Genomic DNA, 27,622 nt, shown 5'->3' on the forward strand with positions numbered 1-27,622 from the left:
TGATTGCTCTGTTGGTGAAACATGGGATGAGGAGATCCTTTTTTACACCTGAAATGGTTGTGCCCTGGAATATCCGTGGAAGTTTTGTACAGAGAAGAATACAGAGCAAAACAATATAAAATAAAATTAAAAAAACACATACAGGATAAAAGGAGCGGGGGGTGGGGGCGGTGTAAGAAAGCCAGAAGTGTTGTACATAACCACGTGGGGTGGAAGCATTGCAGAAACGCTTTATTTCCCTGCTGAGGGCAGAGGTGCTATATGTAACCATCCAGATCCTACGGGATGTGCACTGCCAGTGTTGGAACCCCCTTCTTGCCTAACAAGCTGCAAGCCAAAGTATTCAACAAGACTCTGCGGCTCCTTCATTCCAGTGTGCTGGCATTTGTGGGGCTGGTGCCCCCCCGCCCCGAGAACAGAAGCCCAGGCAGGCGCCGGGGGCTGCCAAGCCCGTCGGTTGGGTGGCGGTGCACAGTGAGAAAGGGTGGACGTTTTCCAGCTGGCCCGAGTGCTGCTGACAGCTTTGGCTTGCCGTATGATATGTTATCACTTTGATAATGTGGATGACAAGGTGGACACAGCAGCCCTGGAATGGTGCTGAGGGAGGAGGAGGAGGAGGCGGGTTGCACTCCCCCGGCCCCAGCGCCGCTGATTGTACTGGGAGCAGCACATGCACCCGACTGCAAAGCATCGCCGATCGCTCCTTTGCGCTACCTCTGCTCTAAGCTGACTGATACAGCCCCGTCAGGCACGATGGAAGCACGTAAGGAGCCCTCCCAAGAGTACCTGAGCTCCACGACTGAAGCTCCGTTCTTCAGACGTACATATACATACTTTTAAATGCCAATTCCTGTACTAGACGTACACATACATATTTTTAAATGCCAATTCCTGTACTTTCGTGACCTCCAAGTACCATTTTGCCCAGCAGACATTTATACCATGTTCACTGGTTACCCAAGTGAAAGAACACAACAGATGAAACTAGACAGCTCCACGAGACCGGGGAGGGGGGAATGTGATATATCAAAATGCAAACTACAGGATAACAGCAGCAGGGAAACAGCATTGACGAGAACTGGCATGGGCTGAGGAAACAGAGTTGACAAGGAGATGGTCAGTGAACTTTGTATTTCCTTTACTGGTTCAGAACATTTCTGTGGTGGTAAGCATCATTTGTAAGAAAGGGGTGAACAGATGAAAGCCAAATTACAGCATTGCCTCTGAGTGGCTGTTACACACACATACACACGACACCCCACCCCATCCCCCCCAAATAAAAACAGGCATTCACTAACTCAGGAATTGATCGTTTGGCTAATGATTTATCAACAGTACAGTACAATCCTTCCTTTGAATATCCTTCATTCTCCTGATGCGGGTATCTTCATCCAGATGAGGATCCTACATAGAACAGTGAATTTAGTATCGCGCTCCCTGCTTCAACCCAAGGAGCCTGATAAAGCACGTTATTAAAACAAGCGAACAAACAAATAGCTTATCGGTTGGACTAAATCTTCAAAGTGGGTGGAGTGTTTTTTCGACCAGACTTTGGAATACAGTGGATTACTTGATCTCTGGACTGACTTTCCAACACTATGTTATATCTCAAAACAGAATATACATATTGAAGACACACTTGTACTTTTCAATTTTTAACGGGCAAAATTAAAAAGAGGCAGCTGTATTGAGTTTTTGAAGGTGTCACTTATAAACACAAAATTTCCCTTAAAAAGTACCAGTTTAAATGTAAACTATAAAACACTGTAATAACTATAAAATGTAGCCAGAAAACTGTTTAAGTAGCCACAGTCTATTATTCAGTTCATATTGGTTTAAAATGTGACTCATTAAATATCTTCTAGAAGGCCAAAGCATTTTACAGTAGCTATAAACATATATACTTACATGTGCATTTTAACATCACAATTGATTAAAATACATAAAAGAGTAATCTATTCCTTGGTTTAATTTTTTTTTCTTTTTAAAGATTCACTGTCTTCAGAATTCACTCAAGCAACAATGACCAGGGTGGGCATTTATCGCTATTCTGCCCCTACGGACTTCAGAGTCTTTGAATCAAAGTTCAAGCTGGCTACATGTTTTCAAAAAGGCTAAAACCAGGATGAATGCCCACATTTGAGGTAATTATTGCCATTAGGTCACAGTTTGCGAAATATAAGTGTATCTAAATCCTTCTTTTAAAAAAACGAAGGTATCCAGCAGTACTGGGGGATACCCTTTGAAGCAATCAGAATCCAGAATCCTGATCAGTGGGTTTGCTTCCAAAGGAGCTGGTGGTCCCGGAGCATCGGGCACCCATGGGACAGCAGCTGACCAGCCTAGAGCTCAGGCAAGCAAGCCTGCAAAAAACCTTTTTGTTGTTATTGTTTTGATTTTTTAAAGAAAAAGGAAACAAAAGAAAAATTGGAGGTGCCATAAAATAGATAGGTAACATTTCTGATCAGAATTCCAGACCGAAGCTTTTCTGTCTTATTCCTTTCCAAACAGTTTGCTGAAAAAGAAAAAAATAAAATCAAAACACATCAGCATTAAATATTAATTCTATGCCAGCACTGCAAAAACTCCTTGGCTACGTGAAAGTGGGATAAGCTTTGCTTTTGCTCTGAGCATTGTTGCCCCATTGCTTTCTGTTTCAAAGAGGAAACCTTGTTTGAAAGAAAGAAAAATGGGAAGGGAAGGGAAAGGAAGGGAAGGGAAGGGAAGGGAAGGGGAAAAAGAGAAAAAGAGGAGAATGAGAGAAAAAAAGAGAAAAAGAGAAAAAGAGAAATAGAGAAGAGAAAAAGAGGGGAAAAGGAGAAAAAGAAAAGAAAAAAGAAGAAAAAGAGAGAAAAAATAATCCCTGGCTGTCAGAAGTACACACAAGTATTTACAAGGTTTGTGTGAATCTGCACACAGTTCCCCTCACAGCAAAAGAGTTAAGAACAGAGATGTCACAATATTTATCAGTGCAGTAAAAAATATCATTTTTGGAAAAAAATATACCTTTAGTATTGCCTTTCTTAGATTAACTATGATAAGCAAAAAGATTAAACAAAAAATTATCTTCAAACACACATGAATAGTCTGTTATAGCAGCACTGCTAAAACTGGAAGGACAAAGCTAACCCGTAAATGAGAAACAGGAGTTTCAAACCATAAATGCCGAACACAACGCCTCCTAGTACGCTTCCTAAGACTTCTGAAGAACCAAGCCAATCTACCGATCGAATTTCACTCTTGACACACACAACTGCTCTAAACCGTGTCCTCCCACGGAAAGCGCTTGACACGTGCAGAGCGCAGCCTGGCTTACCTCCGGCCCGGTTCCCACACCTCCACCTGCATCGCCACAGGTCACACTGCCTCTGGGCTCCCCGTTTGCCACGGGGGAAAGAAGACCCCTCCAGAGCAGAGCCTCGGCTAGCAGTGCTCCTCCGCACGCTGCCCAAGCTCACTGGAAGGGGCTGCTCCTGCGGGGGTCTCACTGTGTGCCTGCGGTGGGCGGTGAGTGCAGGGGCATCCTGGCATCGCTCGCAGGTAGTGGCGTTCCCGGGTGGTGGGAAGGATGGACCACAGGGATAGGGACCAGCCTGGAGAGCCCAGGACCTCCTGTCCAACACAGTACTCCAGCAAGCAGCCCGCACACGGCCATTTACAGCAGGACCGCCACCACGGTTTCAAGCACCCCTGTAAAATGGTGCACCTCGCCCAGCGTCTGCAGCCCAGGGTGAAATCCTCACCGTCCTCAGAGGCAGCCTGGTTGGAGTACGGCGGTAGGATAACCCCAGCAGCGCAGACCCATCTTCTCCTCTCCGAGCACGGAGGGAGCAAAATGACTGGTAGGCACAGAAGTGGGCCACAAGCAGTCAGCTAGGGACTCGGTGTACTTTGGACACAGGCCTCCTCACAGGAGCGCCGGCAGGACTTGGGACTGCCCAGGACTGCAGATCAGCTGCTTTGAAGCTCCCACGGCAAATGGGACCGCAGCAGGGGCAGCTCTGTCAGCAGGAAGGCAGAAATCTTTCCCGTCCCCCCTTTTTACCTTCTGTGGTGCCTACCCTCTACAAGGATTACACCTGCAGACCTTGCACACAGGTATCCAGGATCTGGCCCACACGTAGCACTGAAGATCTCTGATGGGCTGACTGCCAAGCCATGGAAGAACACACACCTAAGTCCAATACCTGCCCAGCTGAGCCTGGCCTAACATGGCAGCACGGTTTGGGGTCCGACTCACAGCACAAAACCAGCATCCTAATCCTAAATCCAGGAAAGGAGATGCTACAGAAACATGCAGAGCACCCAGAAGCTCATCCCCACCACGCAGCTCACCATTTCCACACTGCATTGTCGCCACTGAAACACTTTCATCAATGTGAACAATAATGAGAGAAGAAAAAAGTTTTCGACAACCCCTACGCTTTAGGATAGCAGCAATATTTAGTGTGAATTTCTCTGCTCGTCAGGCTAGCTACTCCAAATGCTGACAAAAACTTGAGAGAGAAAAAGAAAAAGAAGAGAAAGATGGAGTTCCACAGTGTATCCCCATTGCCTGGCGGTCATGACTTGTGGGTTCATTTCATTTCTGGAGTGGGTGGGAGTCTCTTTCTCTCTCTCTTAGAAAAAAAAAAAAAAAAAAAAAAAAAAAAGGATCTTTGGTTAAAGAAAAAAACCCAGGTTGATCGCTCTTCAAGTTTGCAAATGGAATTGCCTTCAAACCAAATTACAAGACATAATCCCTTGAAAGTATAAAAAAGCAAAAATGTCATAGACAGAAGGGTCCCTTTCTTGGAATGTTTAATGTATTATGAGAAAATGACGAGAAAGAGAAAAAGAGAGAGAGAGAGCTGCCAAGGCCCGATTTCTTGGGTGCAAATAAGTACAATTCAACTGAGGAAGATGCAATTGCATTTGCTTTCTCAAACAAATGGATCTGGTCCAGTCTGCAGCGAGAAGTGCTTCCATTCAGGTTTTCTGTTCTGCTCGTGTTAGTGGCCCTCTCCCCTCTCTCCTGCATCTTGGTTTCACGGAAGGAATCTGAGCATCCACCTCTGAGGGGAGGCAACGTCCATGCTTCCTTCTGCTTCCCCCACGAGAAGAATGCAAGACAAGGTGATGGGAGAAGAGACCGCTTTTTCACTGTGCCAGCCATAAGCCACCCACAAAACTTCCAGTATCTAAACATTTGACTCCCCTCTCAAGTTTCTGTGCCGTTTACCCCACGCACACAAAGGACACCAACCCAACCCAACCATGCCGATCCCATTTCCTCTCCAAAGGACTTTGCAAGCAAAACAAGCCGGCTGTTATGATGTATGCAGCACCGACAGCATGCAAAGATTTTGCTTCCTCTGCTGAAACGACCATGTTTCCCTGTGACTAACAGTACCACACCTGTTTCCACACCCTGCCTTTATACAGGTACGAGGCAGCTGTTGCTCAGCTCCCTCAAATTCACCAGAAAACACAGCTCTCACACAGTGTTGCACCATCAAAGCAATTTGATGGCTGTGCCAAGCATCTCTTGCAATCGCAGCGTCCCATTGCCACCATCATCTGATCACCTATAGCTGGCACATCAGCAGCTGCAGGATGGACATGAAAGGTGGCTCCTCGGCCACGCACTGTGCCCCTTCTTGCTGCCAGCTTCACTGCCAAACGCCCCTCAAAATTAGATTCAAGCCCGTGTGGGAGAGCAGGTCAGATGGGTACACAGGGAAAATGCAATTAATACAAGTAAAACATTGCTGTGATTGAGATTGCAACCTTCCACGCTTCGCTGGTCCTAGGCCAGAGGAGCACATAAACAAGTAATTAAGCTGAAGGGTTTAAGTCTGTTCTTTAGGAAAGCAGTGAAGTGCATGATTAAGTCTCTGCTGAAGTCCTATCGTTTTTTTTATGGAGTTTAAATTCAGTCACTGCTTCCCCCCCATTTTAACAGAGGAGACGATGCAAATAAAAACATAAATATCTAATCTCTAGCAACCAGAATAGCTTAATAAAAATCCACAACAAATAATTATAAAGGAACGGAAAATCTACATTAGAGACAAAAAATAATAATAATAAAAAAAGGTGAACCAAGCATCCTGGTCCTGCGGACACCTGATTAAACTTGAGCGAGAGTGAAAGAGCAGGTTAGGAACCCTGCCCTGTCTGCGGCCGTGCTTTGCCCAGCTAACGCCATCCGTGCACGCCAGTGTCCTTTATCCAGTGATGGGACTGAGAGCCACGCTCAAGCCTCCGTCACGGCTCCTCCGATAGCTCTGTCTCTGGAGAGCCATCTATCTGCTTTCTCCTTTAGGAAATCCAAACCCTTAACATGTTGCATGGCCGTGGGTTCATCAAAGGGGCCCAACGATTGTGGCCTGGAGCACAAATAGGTCTTGGTCTCATATAAACGTCCAATCAAACAAAGTAATAATGAGCTGGATCCTAGGGCACCAAGGTCCTTACCTGCCTGTGATCCAGCTCTCCTGACAGATCATCACGGTAGCTGCTGTTTGGTTTTGGCCTCTAAATGAGTGTTTCTGGAATTATTCTGAAATGCAGACGAGACCTGGAGGATAACTGCTGTCCCTCAAGGCTGTAACTGCTCTCACAGAGCGGCCCCACTCCCCCTAAGTTAGTGGCAGAGTTTTCATCCTTGGGACACTCTTGTTTCCCCTTCCTGCTGTAGTTTTCACAATCACAGCAACCCTTCTGATGCCACTGATGAAAAGAAATAAAATTAACAACAACAACAACAATACTAAAAGAGAAAAAACAACCAACAAAGATTAAGGAATGCGTGTGCAATTAAAACCCAGAGTAAAATATTATAATAATAAAATAATAATCATAACCATAACAACCATACATTAAAATAACATTATCTTTCCTTTTCATGACACAAGCAGCATGACACTCTCGCTCCTGCACTGGTGGGAGAGGAGAGGAATGCAACAGCGAGCGCAGGGCTTCGTTTTCCTGCCTCAGAGGAAAGGGGACGTGTCGTCTTTCCGAAGGAAGCGGGGTGGGGGTAAGGTGCATGGGCTGCTGGAGAGCGCATCCTCACCTACAGTATACTGAGCTGGAACCAAGGACGGGCAGGAGAAGAAAACTGTGCAAAGGTAGCCCAGGAACCAGAGCTGGCAACCAGGGGGGTTATTCGGTGCTCTGCCAGAAGACAACAGCCTTGTTGAACAGCCTATGCATACCGGGATCCCTTCTTCCAGGCCAGCCAAGCACTTACTGCAGGACAATATATTTGTGCTTGTCTTTCTGTCAGCTTTTCCCTCCCGAGAGAGCCTCCTTCCTTGCTGCCACCCAGGGAACCCATCCCTTGCCACCCTGCTGCTGAACCTGCTATTTTCCAGCATCTTGTGAAATACCTGAATCCTTCACACTTTAGTTACAGGGAAATGGAGAGTGGAACTGAGCAGCCACGTAGACCAGTTTTCATGGAAACACGGAAACGTTCTATCAAACTCTCTTCTCTCCTTCCTCCCCAGGCCATCCACAGGCATGGGTACTCTAGAGACACTTCCAAATATTGATGCACCAGTGCAACTGCCAGTGCAACTCCCCTCTGAACCAAACCTAACTGTAGGAAAGGCTCTCTTTAGAATCTGTCAGAAAACAAGACGACCACGTAGCGTTCCTTGGCGCGGAGGACCCACAGGACCACCGTGCTCCCCGGTTCCAACCTTTCATGGCACAGGTGAGAAGGGAGGCGGGGAAGCACACGCTGTCACAGCTACATTACAGCGGGTAAGGCCTGATGTATTGCAATACTTTTTTTTCACATAAGAAACCCGAGTTTGATTCAGGAAACTGGATTTTCTCCTGCTTGCTTTGGGACTCCAGCCCTTTCCCGACCTCCTCCCATCGACAGACGTAGTGAGAGATGTTGGCAACAGCTAGTGTTTCCCCCTTTCACAGGCTAAAGTTTTGTTCCCATTTCACAGACACAACCGGGACAACCTGACAACGTGGGTGGATGCTGTCCTCCCACTCCACCGAGAACGTCGGCAAACAGCAGAACGAGGATGCGGTTTCCCGGGAGGAAACCTGTTATTTCAACAGGATAGAAACAGACCAGTCCACAAACGAACCCCCAGACCCTCCGGGAGTCACCTGGGTCTCCCAACCAACCTGGTCACTTCCAGCCTATCCAGTGCTTGACAAAACACCCAGCTACATGCACTTCTAACCCCGACGAGCCTCCCCAACACCTCGCCAAGAGAGCGAAGATTGACGATGTGGGGAAAAAACCCCACCACTGCTAGCAGAAGAAAATCGGCAATAACAACTCAAAAAAAAAAAAAAAAAAAAAAGAAAAGAAAGGAAAAAAAAAGAAAAAGAGCTGAGAGTAAATTCCGACTAGCCTCAGTCAGTTTCTAGGAGTACCAGTGGAAGTAAACCCTTAAACCGCATCTGTAGTTCGGTAAGGCACTACGAGGGAATGATGTAAAACTAAGACTGTGACAGTTGTAATGGCTGTGCCGAGGAACACACCACAGAGAGAAGGCAGCATCTGCACACGCACGCACGCACGCACACGCACACACACATACCTGCACAATCACATTTGTTACATGCCTATGTTATATCACTTTTCTTTGTGCAATCACATTGAGGAATAGTCTATTGGTATCGTTGAAGTTCAACACAAAAGAGTAAAAAGGGCATATGACCTGTATAGTGCTACATTCTACCTGGGGGTGGGGGTGGGGGCAGCTAAAATGTCTCCTCCTACACTAAAACGGCTAGGGATTGAAAAGGAAAATTTCCAAACAAACCAAAATGAAACGCAACTGAAATCCAACATACATTATTAGAGATCTCGTTTAGGAACAGCATTTCTCAGGGATTTATCCAGTGTGTTCAAGGAAAGGGAGAAACATCTCCATTGCTTCTGCTCTCAGCCAGTGCCGCAAAGCCTGTGTTGCCCAGGTGTGTTTAAGTGTCATGGTGCTAGGTCTCAATTTAAAGCACTGGGACATTTTCTCTGCCCTCAGCCTCCCTTACCCACTTGCCATTTCCAGACACAACCCCCCCCCCACCCCCCCACCCCCACCCTTATGAATGCTTTGGGATACAAAGACCACTGCAAAGATGGGGTACAGACCCTTTGAAATGCTGGATAAATCCCTAATCCATATACCTATTGGATTAAAAACCTAATGGATTTCATTTTAGGTGTTCTGGACAACAAATTTCTAAATGTAGCTCACTATTGGATGAAAATAACCTTTAAAAGTCTGTTGGTGAAGTTCTTCACAAGACAGGACCCACTGGAGGGCCCTTCTGCTTCTCTCTCTCTCTAGTTTGGTGCAGAATGGTTGGTTTTTTGTGGTTTATTTTTTTCTGTTCTTTTTTTTCCATTTTCTTTTTTTTTTTTTAAATAAAAAGTGTAGAATTGGTTCTCCCCCTTCTTTCCTCTTTTTCGTTTCTTCCTTAAAGTCTCCTTCGTTCAAGTTTCACGCGAGCCTCCCATTGCATTGTTAGTTTGTCATGTTCTTCAGTACAAAAGCAGCCACCTCACTCCCCCGGCACGGGTGCGTCTCTCACTCCTTATTCCAGTGTTTAGATGTAAGGGTACTGGTTGACCTTGGTGGGGCTCAGTGGGTATCCAGTGTAGACTGTGGAGGCTGGAGAAGCACTGATATAGGTCTGATGGGCAAACTGAGCCTGGTACTGACTCGGGTGGATGGTGGGTGAGGGCAGAACCCGTGGGCCCATGCTGACAGGGACCTGGTGGACGATGCTGGCGGGGTAGGTGGTGTGCTGCACAGCATGCCGTGCAGACCCTTGGGAGGCCACCAGGTGCGCGACGGTGCCCGTGGAGCCCAGGGCGGCGGGGGCGGTGTATGTGTAGAGGTGGGGTTGGGTGGGCAGGTGAGCAGCGGCAGCCGCGGCCAAGTGAGGATGAACTGTACCATGGCTGGGACTATTGTGCGGGAAAGAGTACGGGGCCTGAGCTATTGTTGGAGTGATGTAGGCTTGCTGTCTCCGGTGACTCCCTGTGCGATCAGTCGTGATGTGCTGCTGGGCCTGGATAAAGACAGCAACAGTGATAAGTGGTTACAAGACAAGAGACGGCTCTTTACCTCCTCAGTGGTTTCTGGGAGCATTCCTACAACACCAGGATGGCCTCAGGAAAGTCCCTTGTGCTCCTCCTGACACCCTCAGCACCACCAAAGTCTTCCCTTGGAAACCAGTGACAGCAAAGGATCCCTCCCAAGCCTAGGAAGACCCTGCGGTTTCATACACACACCAAAATGCCCCCCCAAAGGACAACGGATCCCCCAGTTTGAGCCACACTCTGCTAGCACACCACAAAGACCCAACCTTGGATGCCCGGCTCCTAAGAACATCTTCCCCAAGTCCAGTTGCTCACGCAACACGCAGCTTTTGTTAGTGAATTCTCTGCTGATAGGTGGCACGCTGATTGCTCAGGGGGATGAAGTTGCCTAACTATGCCTAAAACAGGCAATTTATTTTCGCTCAGTTTGGGTCTTTGCAGTTATAATTTTCTCGGTTAGTAAAAATAGCTACTTTAAAGACAACCCCCTTGGCTCAATCAGATCCTGCAGGTGCCTGGTACCCTCATGTAATCAGCTATAATTACTTGAGCATAGGCAACTTCTTGTGGTGGGACAGGAGCGACATCTTTTTCAGAGATTTTCTAAGTTGGTTTTTTTTGAATTGCAAGGACTTTTCCCAGTCGTTTGTAGTCAAGAGTATTAAATAACCAATAAAGTTGGAATTAGAAGGCAAGAACGGCAATGCTCCATGTTATTTCCTTCTGTTCTTCCAGGCCCTCTCACCCTCTTTGTAAGCACTCCCTGTGCTGTCACTGTGGTCTGAAGTGCGGCAGCCACGCTCCTCCCCCACTTTTGGAAACAGCATCTCGCCCACTTCCTCCATTTACACTCACTTTTATTTCAAGTTTGTTTAAATTTTAAAATTTCAACTACATTTTGAGGGGGAGGGGACATTCTTCTCCCCTAAATTATTTTTTTTAAAAAAAAAACAGTCCTGCTTATATCCAGCTCTGGATGTAAACCAGCACGGTCCTCTGAGGTCTCCAGCTTTCTCCCCTTGAAAGGCTGGTGACTGTGCTGTAACCTCCCTCACCTCTCACCACCGGGGAAGGGAGGCCCCAGGTGCAGTGCGTGAAAAGGGCGTTATTTACTGAAACTCCTGGGGAGCTCCCTGGGTGTTCTGATCTCAGACTACAAAGCATCTTGAGAGCTGCATGCTGCCAAGTAACGGGATTTGCCCAGATCTCAGCCCAGGTTTATCACAGGATGGATTGAACTCGTTACATGAAGTCATGTATATATGCATCAGGGCTCTGCTTTGCCTTGTCAACCTGATGGGGACTTCTCTCCCAGTCCTGCAGCCAGGCTGATGCACTCCCTTCACCTGGAAGATACTCTCCCTCCGTCACCTATAGCTAAGGAGGATTCAGTCCTTCCTACGCAGTCCTGCTCCACTCCTTTGTGTCTGAGCCACTGCACCTTCTCTCTCACATTATTCCCACTCACACTGTTAAATCCTCTAACTTCAAAACACACGGTAAGAGTACCACTTAGGTACCCAGGGGTGGGATTTGCGCTACCTCTGCTGCCTGAGCTGGAAGATCAAGGTCTGAAGTGAAGTTGAAACAAGTCGATCAAACCCGACATGAGGCCCAGCTAGCATTAGACTGGAACAGGACAGCCCATGCTGGAGGAGCAGTAGGTAACAGCTGGATGATGCACCACTAAAATCTGTCTCGGTTGACTTACCTGACTTAGATTAAGAGGCTGCTGCTGCTGGAAATGTGCTCCTGGTCGCTGCTGCCTATAGGCAACGGCTCCAGACGAGCTCCCTGAAGAGTGACCGCTGGTGGAGGTCACGGTGCTGGAGGACTTGGACTTGTAGGAGGATGAGTGGTGACTGGTGGTGACTGTGCCAGGAAAGGAAACACATTTGTAGCTTACATCACATTCTTTTAATTGCTCACCCTACCTTTTCCTCACTGAACTTCCTCCAGAGTGGCTTTTGGGAGGAGACATACAACAGAAGCAGGATAAGAAAACGGTTTCTCTTAATTAACAGAATACGTCAGCAGCGTTTCGCATACATGGCCAGCCTATTATCCTAGAGGCAGACAAGTAGACCCGATATCTGGACCCAAACTGGGCCCGGAGAAGGCTTTATAGATCCTTCAGATGTGCGAGAAACTGTTCTGCCAGCAGAACTGTACAATGCAGGTACAAATCCCGAGGAGAGGAAGGAAAGTATAGTGTGCACAGCACAGAAAAGCTCTGGCTTGGCTGTCCTCACAGTGAGTGGGAAGGGAGGGAGAAGGAGCTAGTGGGGAGCTCACCCTCTGAGCCTTTGTGTTCACCAGCAGTGCATCGAAAGAAAGGACTGCCAAGTAGCTCAAAGCCAATTGCTTTGGGCCAGACTTCCACCATGAGCCCCTTTTCAATACATTGTACTAGCTAGCATTGCAGGGGCTCTGGATGAGCAAACCTCATCAGTCCATAATGAAGATCCTGGGGAAATGCTCTTCCCAGAAACGTCAACAAGTTTGGATGAAAATGCACATGTGTTTTCAATCTCTTACCCGTTTTAAAGTAAACCTACGGAAAGGCAAGGCAGCAAAGATTCACACTTGCATTTGGGAGCTTTTCATGTCAAATGTTGAGCTAAAGGCTGCATTCTGTTCCTGGGTTTGTACAGAAGTAACTGGGACCGACACTTGCCCCCGTGACTCCTGAGTGTACCAGGGCACATAAATAATGCAATATGGCTCCCAAGAACAGATGTGTCACTTGAGAGAAGGGCAGGAGCAAAGTTTCTTTGGAAAACAAAACAAACAAACAAACAAAATGAAACCGAACAATGAGATTCTTCCAAGATAAATCATTTATTTCTTACTAATTTTCTTGACGGAAGAGGTGCAATTTACCTGGTGCCAGGCTATCGCACTCTACCAACACCTCACTGGCCTGGGTTTTCAGTGGTGGCACGATGATCGTTCGGGGGTTCCCACTGCAGTGAGTCTCTGGAACCCCTTTGGTGTCGTAGGTGTTCCCGTTATTCTGCCCTGCGCGATGCTGTACAGCGTAAGGACTGTTGTTGCTGGAGGAATCAGAGTAGGGGGAGTCATGCACGGTGACACAGCTGATGACGTTCTTCCTTTGCTTGGACAAGGTGCTGAAACACAAGCACACAAGTGGAAAGAGTGAATGGGCAACGATCAACTCGGAAGCCACCAGAAGACTCTGCCTGTGGCAGACTAGGTCTGTGAAGGCAAAGCACACCCTTCAGTCCTCTGCCAGAGAGAGGCTGCTTAAGCCAAATCCCAGGTTTCAAAACTCACTCGTTGCTATTCCAGGAAAGCCTTCATGGAGGTCAAGGAGTGAGTAAGACATTGTGGATAGATCTTATATTCACACTGCTTAGAATAGCACTGAACCAGACTGCCAGATTTATTTTCAGACTGCTTTTTATATATGTGTGCAGTAGAAGCCCAGCAGTTATACTATGCTTTGCTGCAAGTCTCACCACCCACACAAAAACGTGGCGGTCTCTCCCAGCCTTCCAGCAATGATTTAATAATAGATGCCATGACTTTTCATGCTTAAATCCCATGAATCTACAAAATATACACCGTTTTATTTACTAATATGGTACAATGGGCATATATTCTCAATAAGCATCTGAAACTGGGGAACAAATTACAAAAAAATGAGCAAAGTCTGTAACGCTTTTGGTTTTCTTTTCTTTCTCTGAATAGGCACTGGGTCTCCTGACTCTAGCATGGATTATCAAGGTCCTGCTGCAGCTAATCTATCTATGACATCAAAAAAGTGATTAAAAAAAATACATCAACTCTTCCAAGATTAGCGCTAGAAGTTCATTAGACTAGACTGTGTGAGTACGATTGGGATTTGCTCTGCTATTGTGTCTAATTATTCCTGATGGTTTCTCCTTCCTGTTATGAGCTTGTTTGGGGAGAAAAAGAGAGAGCAAAAAGGAGGAGGGAGGAAGGGGGATGGTGAAGATTTGCTTAAATGGCTCACATCCTTGACAGTGCACAGACCTTGACTACAGAAAATAGCTGCTATGTTTCACTGATTGCATTATGTTGTTATGGCAACTGAAGTTTTTAAAATGATGAAAAGAAATGGATAGCACATAAAAAGCCAAGTAATTAGGCTTAATGGTGGAAACAGCCCCAACAGGAACAGAAATGCCATGGAGAAAAAGGAATCCACCTCTTAACTTCTTGAGTGTGCACTTTAAAAAGAGATAGATCCCTTTTCCACAGAGTGTCCTCTCCATTCTCTCTCCCTGGCCCATCCAGTCTGGGAATCAGCTGATTAATCCCATCTCAGCCTGTGATGGAGCTGTTTGCTCCCGTGTCAGCATCGCTTCTTACCCAGGGAAAGGTGGAGCAGATACTAAGAACAGTTTCTTTCCAAGGACATTGTTTGCCTTATTTATTTTTCACAGTGCTAAAGCAGCACTGGTGGGTTTCCTTCAACTCATCCATTCCAAAGTCTTTTTACCACTTTGCCTCTGAGACCTGTAACTGAAAAGCTATCATCTTCTACATTAAGGAATGCCTTGGGGTGCTGCATTCACAAACAGCTCACCGTCACACAGACTTCCCCTGGGCTATCATGACAGGATCCTGGTGTGCCCCAAAGAGGACACACCACCATGTTGTTCTATGCGCAATGAAAAAACATGTCTTGAGAGGCCCCTGTTCTCCTAAAGCGTTGACACTTGAAACAGGGCAGATGATAGAGAAGGAAGAGAAACTATTGCACAGTAATCTGGAAGGTGAAAGCAATCTTTGTGGGATCAGGGATCTTTTCTATAGGGAAGGTATACAACAGCAAACCCTCATATTCTGACTTGCCACAAGGAGCTGGAGAGTGCTGGATTAACAATGGAAAGAGCAACAGCATATCTTAGATGGACACGTGCTGTAAGTGAAGAAAGATGTAACTGTTTGGATATGATGCTACAAAAGAAGAATATTAAACCAATAAAAATGACGAATATTGCATCAATATTCCTCTCTCCTTCAGTAGAAATGCCTGTAATCACACATTTATGAGTATCCACACTGCTTGCCCTTTGCAGCTGCCCTTGGCTGCCAGTTGGGAAGAGATATATATTCTCTACCTCTGACAGTTATTACATTTTATAAAGAAAAATCAAGTCACTAAAGAGTTTTCTGACAACTGATAAGGTCTAGCTATTCTTTTACAGTCCCTTCCTTACATAAGTGGCTGAGCTGCTGAACTGGAAATACTTGCTGTCAGCTGACACTTGACATGGGAAGGCTGAGCTGTAGAACTGGAAGGGTATTTTTCTGTGTAATCCATGCTATTTATTGTTTTAGAATGAGCATATTTTTCACCAATTTGATTGAGAGCTTGTCAAAGCAGAGACCATGAGAAGCCGCCTCCTTCAGAGTGTTATAACTCCTTGGTTACAATGAGAAAACCAAATAGATCTCTTTGGTTAAACAAGCAAGTGACCCCAACCCCAAACCTTTCCAGAGAAAGGGACCACAGAGGGATATGAAACTCATTTCATGGATGGGAAACTGAAAAGAACCAGAGTTATGGTCCTGCCAGGCCTTACACAAGTGCTCAGCACTACTAATCTGTGTCATCCACCAAAGTCAGCTGGACTATTCGAGTAACACAGCTAAAGCACATGGGTAAATATTTGCAGGATTAGGGTGCAAGTCATTAGGCTCTTGATTCAGCAGACTGCATCATTTCAAGTGCATGAGGCATCCCACTGAAAGCAGTTGAATTTTTGTTGTTAGGGAAGGTAACGCCTGTGGTTAATGTTAGAGCAGGCAGAAGTCAGCCAGGACTATTCACACATGCTCTGAGCTCGGCACCTGCTGTACCATAGCCTGCCCCAGAGATTAAGGGTGGGAATTTCAAAAGCACCAAAGGCCCAACTCATGCTGAAAACCAGCTGATTCACAGCCTTAAAGATACACATTAAGCCAAAATGGGGCGTCTGAAAATTCAACCCAGGAAAGCCAGTGCTCCCCCTTCTCAAAGCCTTCTCGCTAGCCAGCAGCTGCCCTCCTCCCAGCTCCCTCTGAGGACTCAGCTGCCCTCCCCACCTCGCAGTAACGCAGGAGTTATCTGTGTGAGGTCCAGGCTGATGTATCACCTTCCCTGCTCACAGACTATCAGGACTGAGAGCTTTTACCTGTTGACACAGCACTTGCCTACTCAGCAAGCTTACTGCATTCCTGTAACTCAGCCACAGCTTTTGGGGATGTTTGTGCTTACACAGAAAAATACTATTAAAAGTCTTGCCCCCTTCCTATTAAGCTCACTCCAAGCCTGGTAATTGCTTTCCCTCCTGCAAGCACAGTAGCAGCAGCATACGTGATTTAGTAGTGTTGAGTGTCGGCATGTGTTCCTGGTCAGCTTGTGTGCCTGCCTGCATTATGTGGGTAGGTGTATTTTAATTCTTCAGAGGAGGGAGGGGGAAGATTACCAAAGTGGCATCAAATCCATCTACACAGACTGAAAAGCAATAAGCCAGGAAGGCTTTTTAACCCTTACTGGCTGGAGCTGCATCCTGCCTTTCAGAACAGCAGCTAGAAAAATATACATTGCTTTATAAGCTTGTTATTAGTTTGTGAGTAGCAGCCAATTCTCACCTGGTCCCAAAGAGCTTGTTCTTAAACTTGGACACAAAACAATTCATGTCTGCCCAATGTGCAGACAGAGAGCACAACCATGCCTTCGAACATGCAGAAGCAGGTCTTGGAGACAGCTCTCTAACATACACCATATCCTTGTGACCGCACAGCAGAGAGAGGAATGTGGGTCCCTATTCCCCACAACAAGGAAAGATCTCAAGGAAAAGTCTGACAGAGGAAAGAGAAGACAGTTTGTGCACAGGCACTAGGCAAGAAACTAAGGTGGGCATCTGAGATAACGTTAATGGAAAGCTGCTAAAGGCAGATGTTGAGAACAAAAAGTGAGAGGAAAGGAAGGAAAAGATGATGCTGAATTAGTGTTAAAACGACGTTTAAACCACCTCAATAGCCAAGGACAAGGACAGGGACAACAGTTCCTGTAACAATGCAACTTGAAATAATTTGTACTTGCCGAAGGCCCAGCTCAAAAGCTTGGCACGTGATACCACTGCATGAACAGCAGCTTTACCCCCCCCGAGTACCTCAATTTACACCAGAATCCCAGAAAAAGCAAATGGTCTCTAGTGAGGGCAATCCTTCAGCAGGCGGCTCACCCAAAGAGATACAAACCTTTCAGTGTGGCTGACGCTGTAGCAACAGAGGTGATCTTGAGAGCTGAAAGCCAACATGGCCTTCTAGTTTGGGGGAAGAAGGCAGCCATCGCACAACTGTGCCTTTGACCCATGGCACATTAGCTTTTCATCACATCACCAAATTTCTGTTCCAGGTCTCTGTAAACTTAGTAACATGCAACCTTTTCAGGTTGCTGCTTCAGAATAATCCACCTATTCTAGGAAAGTATTGAGTCAGCCAACAAAAACTCACCCTACAACTGCAATCGCTCTCTTCATGTTGAAATCTTATGCCATGCATAGCTCAGCGTTGAGAACATGCCCCTCTCTCTTCAGCTCAGCCCCTATCCTGACCTGTTAATCTGCTCTCACCTTCTTTATGAATTTGTGATGCTAAGAAATATTTATCAAGTACTACATTAAGGCCATTTTATTAGGCTATACAGCATGTGCTGTAGCTATTTAAATCATATATACTGAATTGCTTAGCAGGCTGTAAAGGTCCTGCTGCTGAAGGTTTGCCGAGAGAGCTACTGTCTATCTCTGTTATTTTAAGTACTAGTTGCATGTCGGTGTGGCTTCTGGAGATGGAAGGCAGCCATCTTTTCACCAAATGACTATGGTTAGTCAACGTATTGCTATGCAGAGTCAGTGCATTACTATGCACAGCATAACATAGCCACAATAGGCTAGAAGTCAAAAGAGAATTACAAATGGCATTTTGACCCTCACATGCACATCAGCAAGTTGGCAAAACCACCTGGTTTGTGCCTGCCGGCCATTTCTGTGCTAAGGGGAACGAAAGTCCTCTGAAGCAGGCTCCACCACCGCTGCACTATGATGTGTATAAGGTGAATAACAACTCGCATCAGGTTACACTCCGTTATAAAGGTGAGACTCACACAGAGACTACCCTGCATAGCTTACCGTCTTAAGAGAAAGGGAAAAAAAACCCAACCCTGCAAGAATTTTGTGCCAGTGAAGATGGCCAATGAGGCAGTTACTCAGTATGCTGACACGACAGCTGCGGTCAGTCTTTCTTGCTCAGGAAGACAGCGATTACTGTGAGGACCACACAGAAAACCAAGCTGGAGAGGTGTTACTTATGATACCAGCGGAGACAGAGCAGGCAATGGGGAAGTGAGGGGCTCTCCTGCTTCTTTAAGGTGCAAGCACCCCCTAAAGCACACATCTCAAGGCCACCACTGTATCATTTCAGGAAAACAGCCACGTTTTCCTTGGCTGCTACACTCATTACTTGGATGGGAAGTTATCTAGGCACATCACAACAGCCACCTCCACTGCCTTTCCTTCCAGCCCTTATTCCTGCCATGCTCTGTGACGTGTGCCTTGGTAGGACATGGAAATACCCCTCACTGCACCACCGGTGCATTCCCGCAGATCCCTCCTGCTGGACCAAGTGTGCTTTCCCTCCCTCCCTCCCTCCCTCCCAGCCACAATTCCAGGTGCACTTGTGCCTTTCTGCTCTGTATTTAAGTTCTTTATTTTTCTCCACTTCTAAGCTTCAGAAATATTTAATCAAGGGAGGATTTATATTTAAACCACTGCACCATTTGAAGTTGCATGCTGGGGAGTACTTAACCCCTACTACTTGCTACTGACTGAATATGTGCTCCAGTTACTGGGACTGCATTTGCACTGTCGGTCGGTCGGTCTGTCGGCTTGACTTTCTTGCAAGAGGAAGTAGAAAAACTTAAGAGGAATAGATTTATAAGAAAAATATCAAATCCACTCTCCAGTTTTACTCTCTCCAGTGCTTTACAGGTAATGGTTAGACTTAAATTCTTCTTTTCAGAATAAGTAACAGTCAGGGTATTATCTTACAGCACAGCAGTAAACATCTCTTTGGCCTATAAGTCTCTTTGTAAAGGATGCTGAATGAGAGTCTAGAAATTCACTGGTGATAAACAAATGGGGTGACAAAATTGTTTGCAGTTCATATAATGCTTTTTATATGCAAATTTTTTTCTGCTGTTCTACAGGGACAAAATGTCACATGCAAAACTTTGTGGGCATCAGAAACCACGTAAAAACAGTTTCACTCACTAAAAACATTCCCTTTTTATTTTGACCATTTCAATTTTTTTTCCTATTATTTGCTTACATTTTGAAAGAAAAAAAAAAAACCAACCTCCATTAAGCCAAAAAAGGGAACTCTTCCCCTTAATTAGTTAATCTCCTAATACTTTCTACTCCTTAAATAAAGGTCAAAACTTTTTGCAGTTTTGAAGCTTCTCCAGATTTCACTGTGTTGGGGATATTACTAGAAAAAATCTCAATGTAGCCTGCAAAAATCAGGAATTTGCCCCCTGAAAATCTCTGACCATTTCTCTGAGGACGATCCCTATGAAACTACCGAAAATGTACCCGAGGTCCCCCCTCAGCAATTTTGCCCCAGGCATGGGGTAGGGGGCCCAGTAGATGGGCCCCTTTGGCAAGGCCTAATCAAGCAGGTCCTCCAGAGCCCACTTCCCAGCACCTCCACAGCACGCTTACCCAAGAGGAGCCCAACGTTTTCAGGTGATTATTGATTTTAAAAACATGACACCACACTAACACTCATCAATAGTGCAAAACCTGTGAGCAAAGAACGACCAACGTCCCAGCCTGCCTGCCTGTTTAGCTGGCTTTTCAAAAACATCCTACTTGAACATCTGTGCTTTTCATTAGGAAAAGGAAAATTCTGCCCATATCACACCGAGTTCTTCAGGTTTTTCTTTCACCAATAAAAAATTTGCATGCCCTGTATGAGAAAAGCTCTCTGTGCTGCTCTGGTATTACAGAGAGGCTTTTCTGTCAGAGTAAATCCAAGCTGTAGGGCTCCTTTACTACATCAGCAGTATCATATTTTATCAGCTTTACTGGTCCATCTTAAACTGAGACTTATGAACTCTTGCATAGTCGAAGGATCTACTGCTTCTCACAGCCACAGGTAGCTCTAATCTCTCTTTGCTGAGCAATCAATAAAACAAACATTTTTAGTCTCATGGGTCAAGGAGACATTTCTAACCCCATAGGAAGTAAGGGAAGGAAGTGCTGTAGCAAATTCAGGAGCTGATCCAACATCAGTGAAGTTAATGCAAAGATACCACTGCTATTAATAAGATGGGATGAGGCAATTTGATCTGTCAAGTGCCCTATGATTTCTGTATTCTCATCTAGAAAAAGCTAATATTGTTAGGATGTGACCAATAGCATGTTGGAAGTCATTCCTTATTTTTCACCCCCACACCACAGCTATTGCCCAGTCAGGCAATATTTGCATAAATATGGGAGAGACAACGCATTCTTTGCATGGCTACATTTCTGACTCAGATCCTGAAACTTTGGGCACTGGTTACATTAAAATACATACTTCACTGTCACTCCCATTTTTTTTTTGAGCCAATAGGTGAGTAAGGAAACTTGGAGGTACTTTCCTAAATGTGATGCACTCTCAATGAGAAAGACCTCAGCTTTGGTAGGGGCAACGTTCATTGGCATTAAATGCTGATACAGCTTCCCTGACTTGAAGCTACACCCTTACTCCAGCTGAAAATCAGGTCTTAGATCTGCCCAGGTCAAAAGGCACCGAGTGAGTTGATTTCATTCTCCCAGAGACAAAAAATTCTGATTCCGGACATGCTGTTTTCCATCTGTGTCTCTGCCTCTAATTCTCCAGTCACCCTAGTTACATCTGCACAGGCAATTTAACTCACTCTGGAATTCCAAAAGGTAGTAGAGAACAGCCCATGTCCATGCAAAATGTCTCTACATGGCTCAGAAATAAAATCTAGCTCTTAAGCTTTGGCCTTCCAGGAATGCTGGCACCCTGGCACTCTGTATAGATATGCCATATGGATACAAAAAGTAGCCAGGAATCTGATCCCAGGCAGGAACGTGTCCTGAATATGCTTTAGTCATATCAAAGCCAGTTTGTTTGTGTAAGTCTGGCTCCTGGGACTACTTTCCTAACCCCTTGGCAGACCTTGCCCAAATATCTGAATAACCCAAACTCCCAACTCAATTTCCAGACATTTTCCAAAGTTTGTTCTGCCTGTGTCCCTGTAGAGGTGCCGAGTGAAAAAACTGGTCAAATGGCAGCAAAGTTGAAGCGAAGGAGACAAACATTAGCTGAAGTGGCTGCAGGATCCCAGCTCTTCCCTCTACCCTCCTCTGGATCTAAGATGAGACAGTAAGCGTAAGTATTTGCACATAATTTCCCAAAGCTTGGGATCAGCACCATGGGTAAACATGCTTGCAAATAGCTCCTGTGACCCTTGAGATACCCACCTTCTTCATGCTGCCCCACCTCACAATCTTAGTTTTCAGCATCTCTTTTGTCTGAAGTCCTGGAAGTGTGGGATCCTTATTTATAGTACACCTGACTTCCACACTGACCTTCATTCAACTCTTTCTGGAAACTCACTTTCTTTCCCCTAGCAAGCTAAGGAATAGTGCAGCTTTTTCTTTTTTTCTTTTTTTTTTTTTTTAAAAAGTGAAGTATGTTAGTCTGTCTTGTGATCAATTCCCCTGATAACCGTGACAAGCCTGAATTTGAGGGGCACTGAGCTCTTGCTGCCCAGTGGAGTTCCCATTACGGAGAAGGGGAATGCAAAGTGGCAGTGGTTGTTAAGAGCCAGGTTGCAACTGCAGCCCTGGATGCCTGAATCATATGGCTCCTCTTTGCAGATTTTTAGCTCCTTGAGACCAAATGCATCTCATCTTTCTGTACACATTTGCAGTGCTCCACTTATCACCACAGCACAGAGATGCAGAGGTACTGGTAGATATCTCCAGTGATTAAAGGAGAATCTGCCATAAGCATGTTCTAAACAAAAAAACATTCCCTCTTGACAATACTGGAGGGGTAAGGTTAAAAACTTCCCAGCTCAGTTACCAACATAAAGATGGTATAATTATTCAGCTGTTTGCAAGGCTACTTCTCTACAACTTCTAAAGCAGAGTGATGTCTTGTGACTGGCATCAGATGCGAAACCTGGAGTGCTTGCATGTGATAAAAGGTGCTGAAAAGACAGTCCTGGCAAACTAAGTCCTCTCTCATCCACAGTAGATGATCAGCAGTGGCAGTAGTCCTGGGCTGCACTGTTTACGCAGATGAGTTAATTCTCCGAGGAGCAAACTTAGTCACAGTGGTCTTTACAGCCTCATCTATGCCTCTCTGCAGAGTCAGTCAAAAAGCAATCAGTTTCTGCCACTTTTTACAATAAAATCATAGAATAGTTTGGGTTAGAAAAGACCTTTAAGATCATCAAGTCCAACCATAAACCTCACACTGCCAAGTCCACCACTAAACCATGTCCCTAAGCGCCACATCTATGCATCTTTTAAATATAGTTCAGGGATGTTTTGGCAACACAATCAGAACTGAGCAAACCTCTTGCAATGTATTTACTATTATTCAGTGTTCATGACACAATCACTCAATCACTGATGGTTTTTCAGGACCTTTTAATGGAAAATAGCACATATGGAAGGCATCATTTAATACTTTTTACAGATGCCTGGATTACTTAGAAAAAGAAAAGGCAATTTTAAGCTACCTTCCTTCCCAGCCCTTCTTTTTGTCTTTGTTTTAAACAAAGTTTGGCTTAAAGAGGTTCATCGTCATCGGATCTCTAAAGTCTCCTTCCAACAGTCCGGTGAGACAGCAAAAATTACTATTTCCTCTTACAGATGAGAAACTATGGCACAGGGAGACCGCCACACCTCTCCAAGGTCACACAGCAAATATACAACATGGCAGGGAACACCACCTAAGTCAGCGAAGTCCTCAGCTAGTATTTTAGACTCCCCATCGTCTTTCTGCTCAACGACCTGGGTGCTGAGACCCAAGTATAGCTCCTGGGACCCTACAGCAACTCCTGGGATGCTCCAGCACTTTGCCTCTGTCTCTCTCCTGCACACAGAGAAGAGCAGAGAGCTGCTACTCACCTGGTGGGTGCATGCTTCTGCTCCTCCTCTTCATCGGTGTCGCTGCTGATAGTGATGACACTCACTGCAGGGCTAGGGGTGTCGGGAATGATTATCGTCTGCCGCTGCCGCTCCCGTGTGGTGCTGGTCGCCACATCGCCCCAGCCGCATGTGACGGAGGTGCTGCAGGCAGGGCTGTTGTGCACCATGGCACAGCGGGGAGGCGTGTTCTCCTTCACTCGTTTTGACCGCTGAGGCGAGCTGATGGATTGAGAGGATGAAACTTCATAGGTGGATGTATTTCTGGAAATGGGAAAGGCAGTTAGTTGGTTCAAACTCGGTTTGCTTAAGTTGCCTGTTGCCATAGCTTTTGATTCCTGGTCTCTGATTCAGTGGCACTGATTTACTGAGTCTAGGAAAACTGCAAAATTGGCGTAGTCACCTCTTTAAAGGATGCCTTACATGACTTATTGATATAATGGCCTGAAAAGCATTTTCTTTTAGTAAAAACCTAAAATTTGTTTTCCCTAGCAATTTCCAAATAAGAAATGCTGCCTCCCAAGAGTTTGTGCTGGGAGGTAGAGACTAGTCACACAGCCCAGACACACAAAACACAGGCAGGCACAGTACGGCTGTTGCAGAAGGAAGAAGAACCCCAACGATAATCCCTTTCTCCTGTATCCTGCATGGATGCATCATGATCAGAGCATCATGACCAGATACTTTTTGGCCAGAAAAAGCTAAAAGTAAAATCAGAATTTGTTGTGGAAAACAACAATCACCTATCAGGAAAACTGATTTTGTTTGTTGAAAATTTAATTTTCTGTTTAGGAGTCTTTTCAATGAACATTTCCTGCCCAGTGCTTCATCCTCGAGGACAGTGGAGTCTCATGGATGAGAGCATGCAGATGGAAGGACACATACTCAGTTTCGTTTCATGTGAGGCAGTAGATACAGCACACAAAAATTAGAAAGAAAACAACAATCTTTTTTATTATGTGGTAGAAAAACATTCTCAAGTCCTGGTTTTTTTTTTTTTCCAGTCTTCCTACTTCAGCTTCCTTGCCTGACAACTGGAAAGGGTCCACTTGGATCAGGGATCAGAACACAGAAGCTGTCCACCAAACGGTGCAGCACAGGTCTGCAGATGGGAATATTTACTACAGCACACCAACTACAGTCCATTTCACGCAGTTCCCACATTTTCTTTCCTCCTTTTATTTCCTGTATTTCTTCTGCCTACTGCTGAACATTTGCAGCTTCAAAACTGAAAAAACCAAAGTTCTGGTTTTGTTCTGCAGTGAGGCCCGGGCTGCACATTCAGCCTGGCCCAAAGCTAACAAAAGGAATAGGTGGCATCCATCAAAAGGAAGCCCGCTTTGGACCTATCGCACTATACCAACTTACACGGGGTCTTTTGCATAACAAATAGCTGCACAGTAGCATTTGCAGTGCTTTTTGAATACCAATGAGGAACGTCAAGTACCCTCCTCTCCAAAGCACATTCCATTTGGCTACAAAAGCATCACAATTAATGAAGCTGTAGAAACCCATTGCTCTGAAAGTACCCAGTTCCTCCTGGAGGCTGCCACCCCGCCTCTGGAGAGGCAAGGGAGAGGGCAGGCCCCGCGCAGGCACACTGGTTGCAACAAGGCTCTCTCTTTTGCGGGCTTCCTGGGGACGTGGTAGCTGCCTCTCTACATTATGAATGGACTAAGACAGCTGGAGCCCACCCAAAGTAAATGCAACATTAGAGAGCAGATAAATGGGAAGGATTTAAATAGTGGCCTCTTAACTGGAGTCATATTGGTTCTGAACTCAGAGCTCCTCTGGCCCCAGTCCAGTCACCCAGGAAAACCACAAGCTCCTCTGGTTTTGCCACTGCACAAGTGGTGATCAATTTTGGTTCTCTTCCCTGCACCATTTTGTTTTGTGTTTTTTAAATAAATGTGCTTGTTTCACAGCCCAGAGGACCTTCCCCAGAACAGCTGCACATACATCTTAAAGTGCCTTGTCCTCTAGGCAAGACTGCAGTGCTGTGACAGGCACTGCCACCATTCCACCATTTGAGTTGTGCCACATAGCAGAGTATGAACCGCAACCCAGTCTCCTCCTTGCAGAGCCAAATGGTGCTACTGAGGGTTGATAGATTTAGGTGTCTAAGGACTGCCCTTACAGCAGATGTCCTTAAAAAATGCTCTCTGTTTTATGCTGCCATAGTTATAAAAGGGCCAAGGATCTGTTGCTGGTGCGTACTGTTGAAGACAGGGGCTAACCACCTATGTTAGGAACTAGAGAGCCTGAAGGTGGCCTAAAGCGACCCCAGTCCTCCGCACTACCTGGCATTAAAGCTCAGGAGATAGGTCACCAACCCATTGCTTTTGAAAGGGCAGATCTTGTGTGCACACACCAGGCACCCGTTCCTGAAGATGGAGTCCCCTGGAGGTGCACCACCCTGTGGAAAGGCAAACACTGCACCTCAGGAGTGTCTCTGAGATGTTGTGGGAAGGGGTGGCAACTGAGCCTTGCACCATGCTGACCCGAGAATATAGCTAAATTTTTAATTGCAGTGACTACAAGGCCTCAGGTAATCACAGCAGCATAATGAGCTGTATGAACAGGGTTTGAGTCTCCCATCCTGCATCCCCTCCAGCCACCGACTCCTGCACAAAATGATGCTCACTGGGTATAAAATGCACCTGGCTCCCTCTTCTCCCTCACTCTCCTGACCTGGGTATGGAAGAGGTGAAGCAGCAAAGTCCAGTCACAGAAAGTGATGGAATCACTCGCAGGTCATTGAACAAACTTTATTTTTCCCTCAAAACTCTTATCAAAAAATGCATTCAGCAAAACCCAGGTATGCACTGCTGCCTCACTGACACCACAGCCAACACCAGCACCGGGATCTGTGCACACTCACCGTGGAGCCGACTGGTGCTGCTTACTCTTCCTGGTGGAGGTGGTGGCGGCTGGTGGCTGGCGCATGACGTGAGCAACACCCACGTTGACGGGCTGGGCTGCGGGGAGAGTCACATGGCTAGCTAACAGCGCAGGCTGCTGCATGATGGGGTTATAATGGCTGCCATGAGCATGGGTGTTTCTGCAAAGTGGGGAGACAGGCACACATTTAAAATGCAACCGGCGGCTCTTCAGCAGGCTCTTACACAGGCTCCCATCACGTTTACCGAGGCACCCTCCTCCAGGGCCTGCTGGGCTCCCAGTCCCCCCAGGAAGGAGCATGTCCCCCAGGGAATTGACTGAAGGGAGCCGCGCAGGCACAGCACTCCACTTCAGGGATGGGGAATGGAGAAGCTGCCTATAGCTCTCAGGCGGGGGTCACAGGCTGTAGCCTCTGCCCTTCTCCCGCTGGCTCTGCAGCCTCATGACACACCATCCCTCCCACCCTGGCTCTCCTCACGCCTCCAGCACTGGTGGGTACTTCAGGGAGCCTCCAAGCACCTCCAATTTACCTCCAGTCTGCCAGGGGTTGGGTGCCCGCCATGGACTCTGGGATGACAGTTGCATGCTGGACAGAAGTGTGGGTGGCCACCCCAGTCAGCTGCTGCCAGGCAGGAGGGAGCAGGATCTGCTGAGTGCCACTGGGCCACGCTTGCTGTCGGACAGAGGGAAAACAATTTCTTAACAAAAGGCATCGTCAATACACTAAGCATGTATGGTGGTCCATGCTCAGCTGGGGCTCCAAATAATGAGCATGGTCATACTATCTAACTTTTACCAGTTGTCAGTCATAGATGACAAATACTGTTAGGAAACAACAGTAAAAGCAGTAAAAGTTACCAATATAGAGAACACAATGGGGTGGGGGTGGGGTGGAAATCCCTGCTGTCTGAAGCAGCAGCTGTGTTTTAGGTTATACTGGGAATGGGAGGGATCAAAACTGGTCAGCATTTCAACCCAAACATCAAACTCGTTAGCATCTTTTAATTTTAACTCTTCCTATCAGCTGGGCGCTATGGTCCCATTGTTAATTTTTGCTCTCCTACAGCCAGTTTTCCTTCCCACCCCAACAGGATCTAAAGGACTTCAGGAACTAAAAAGGAGAATGAACTTTTCAAGGATCAGAAAAGAAAACAGGGGGCTTCGAGGCTTTTCAAGGAGGGAAAAAAGATGGATTTGGGAATACCAAAAGGGAATGTGCATCAGTCACCCAGTGCTCCTCAGGAAAAACAACCTGCTGCACAGGCCGAGGAGCTCAGCTGTGCACTCTCTGGCCTTTTCTGAGCGGGTGCCCCCCTTGCAGGGGTGGAAATCCCTGCCCTGTGAGTTGAGCCATCACTGTACTATGCAACCATCCCTCCAGCTGTGCTGCCACAGGCATGACTCAGGTCGTCCTCCTCCGTGACTCCACACA

General features: G+C 46.2%; 1 protein-coding gene across 5 annotated transcripts in view; it reads right to left on the minus strand.

Annotated features, from left to right (window-relative positions):
• Nucleotides 1-6,834: 6,834 nt before the first annotated feature.
• Nucleotides 6,835-27,622, minus strand: part of HIPK2 (homeodomain interacting protein kinase 2) — a 136,806-nt gene continuing 116,018 nt past the window's right edge. For all 5 annotated transcript variants that reach the window (XM_040596932.1, XM_040596935.1, XM_040596931.1 and 2 more), the window contains 6 exons: nt 26,721-26,863; nt 26,171-26,350; nt 23,272-23,553; nt 12,956-13,203; nt 11,784-11,944; nt 6,835-10,041 (listed from right to left, as the gene is read on the minus strand). In XM_040596932.1, coding sequence (XP_040452866.1) covers nt 9,574-10,041; nt 11,784-11,944; nt 12,956-13,203; nt 23,272-23,553; nt 26,171-26,350; nt 26,721-26,863 — 1,482 coding nt within the window. In that variant the 3' untranslated portion in view covers nt 6,835-9,573. The remainder of the gene's footprint in view (nt 10,042-11,783; nt 11,945-12,955; nt 13,204-23,271; nt 23,554-26,170; nt 26,351-26,720; nt 26,864-27,622) is intronic.

Source organism: Falco naumanni, chromosome 5 (genome assembly GCF_017639655.2).
Source record: "Falco naumanni isolate bFalNau1 chromosome 5, bFalNau1.pat, whole genome shotgun sequence".
NCBI lineage: Eukaryota > Metazoa > Chordata > Aves > Falconiformes > Falconidae > Falco > Falco naumanni.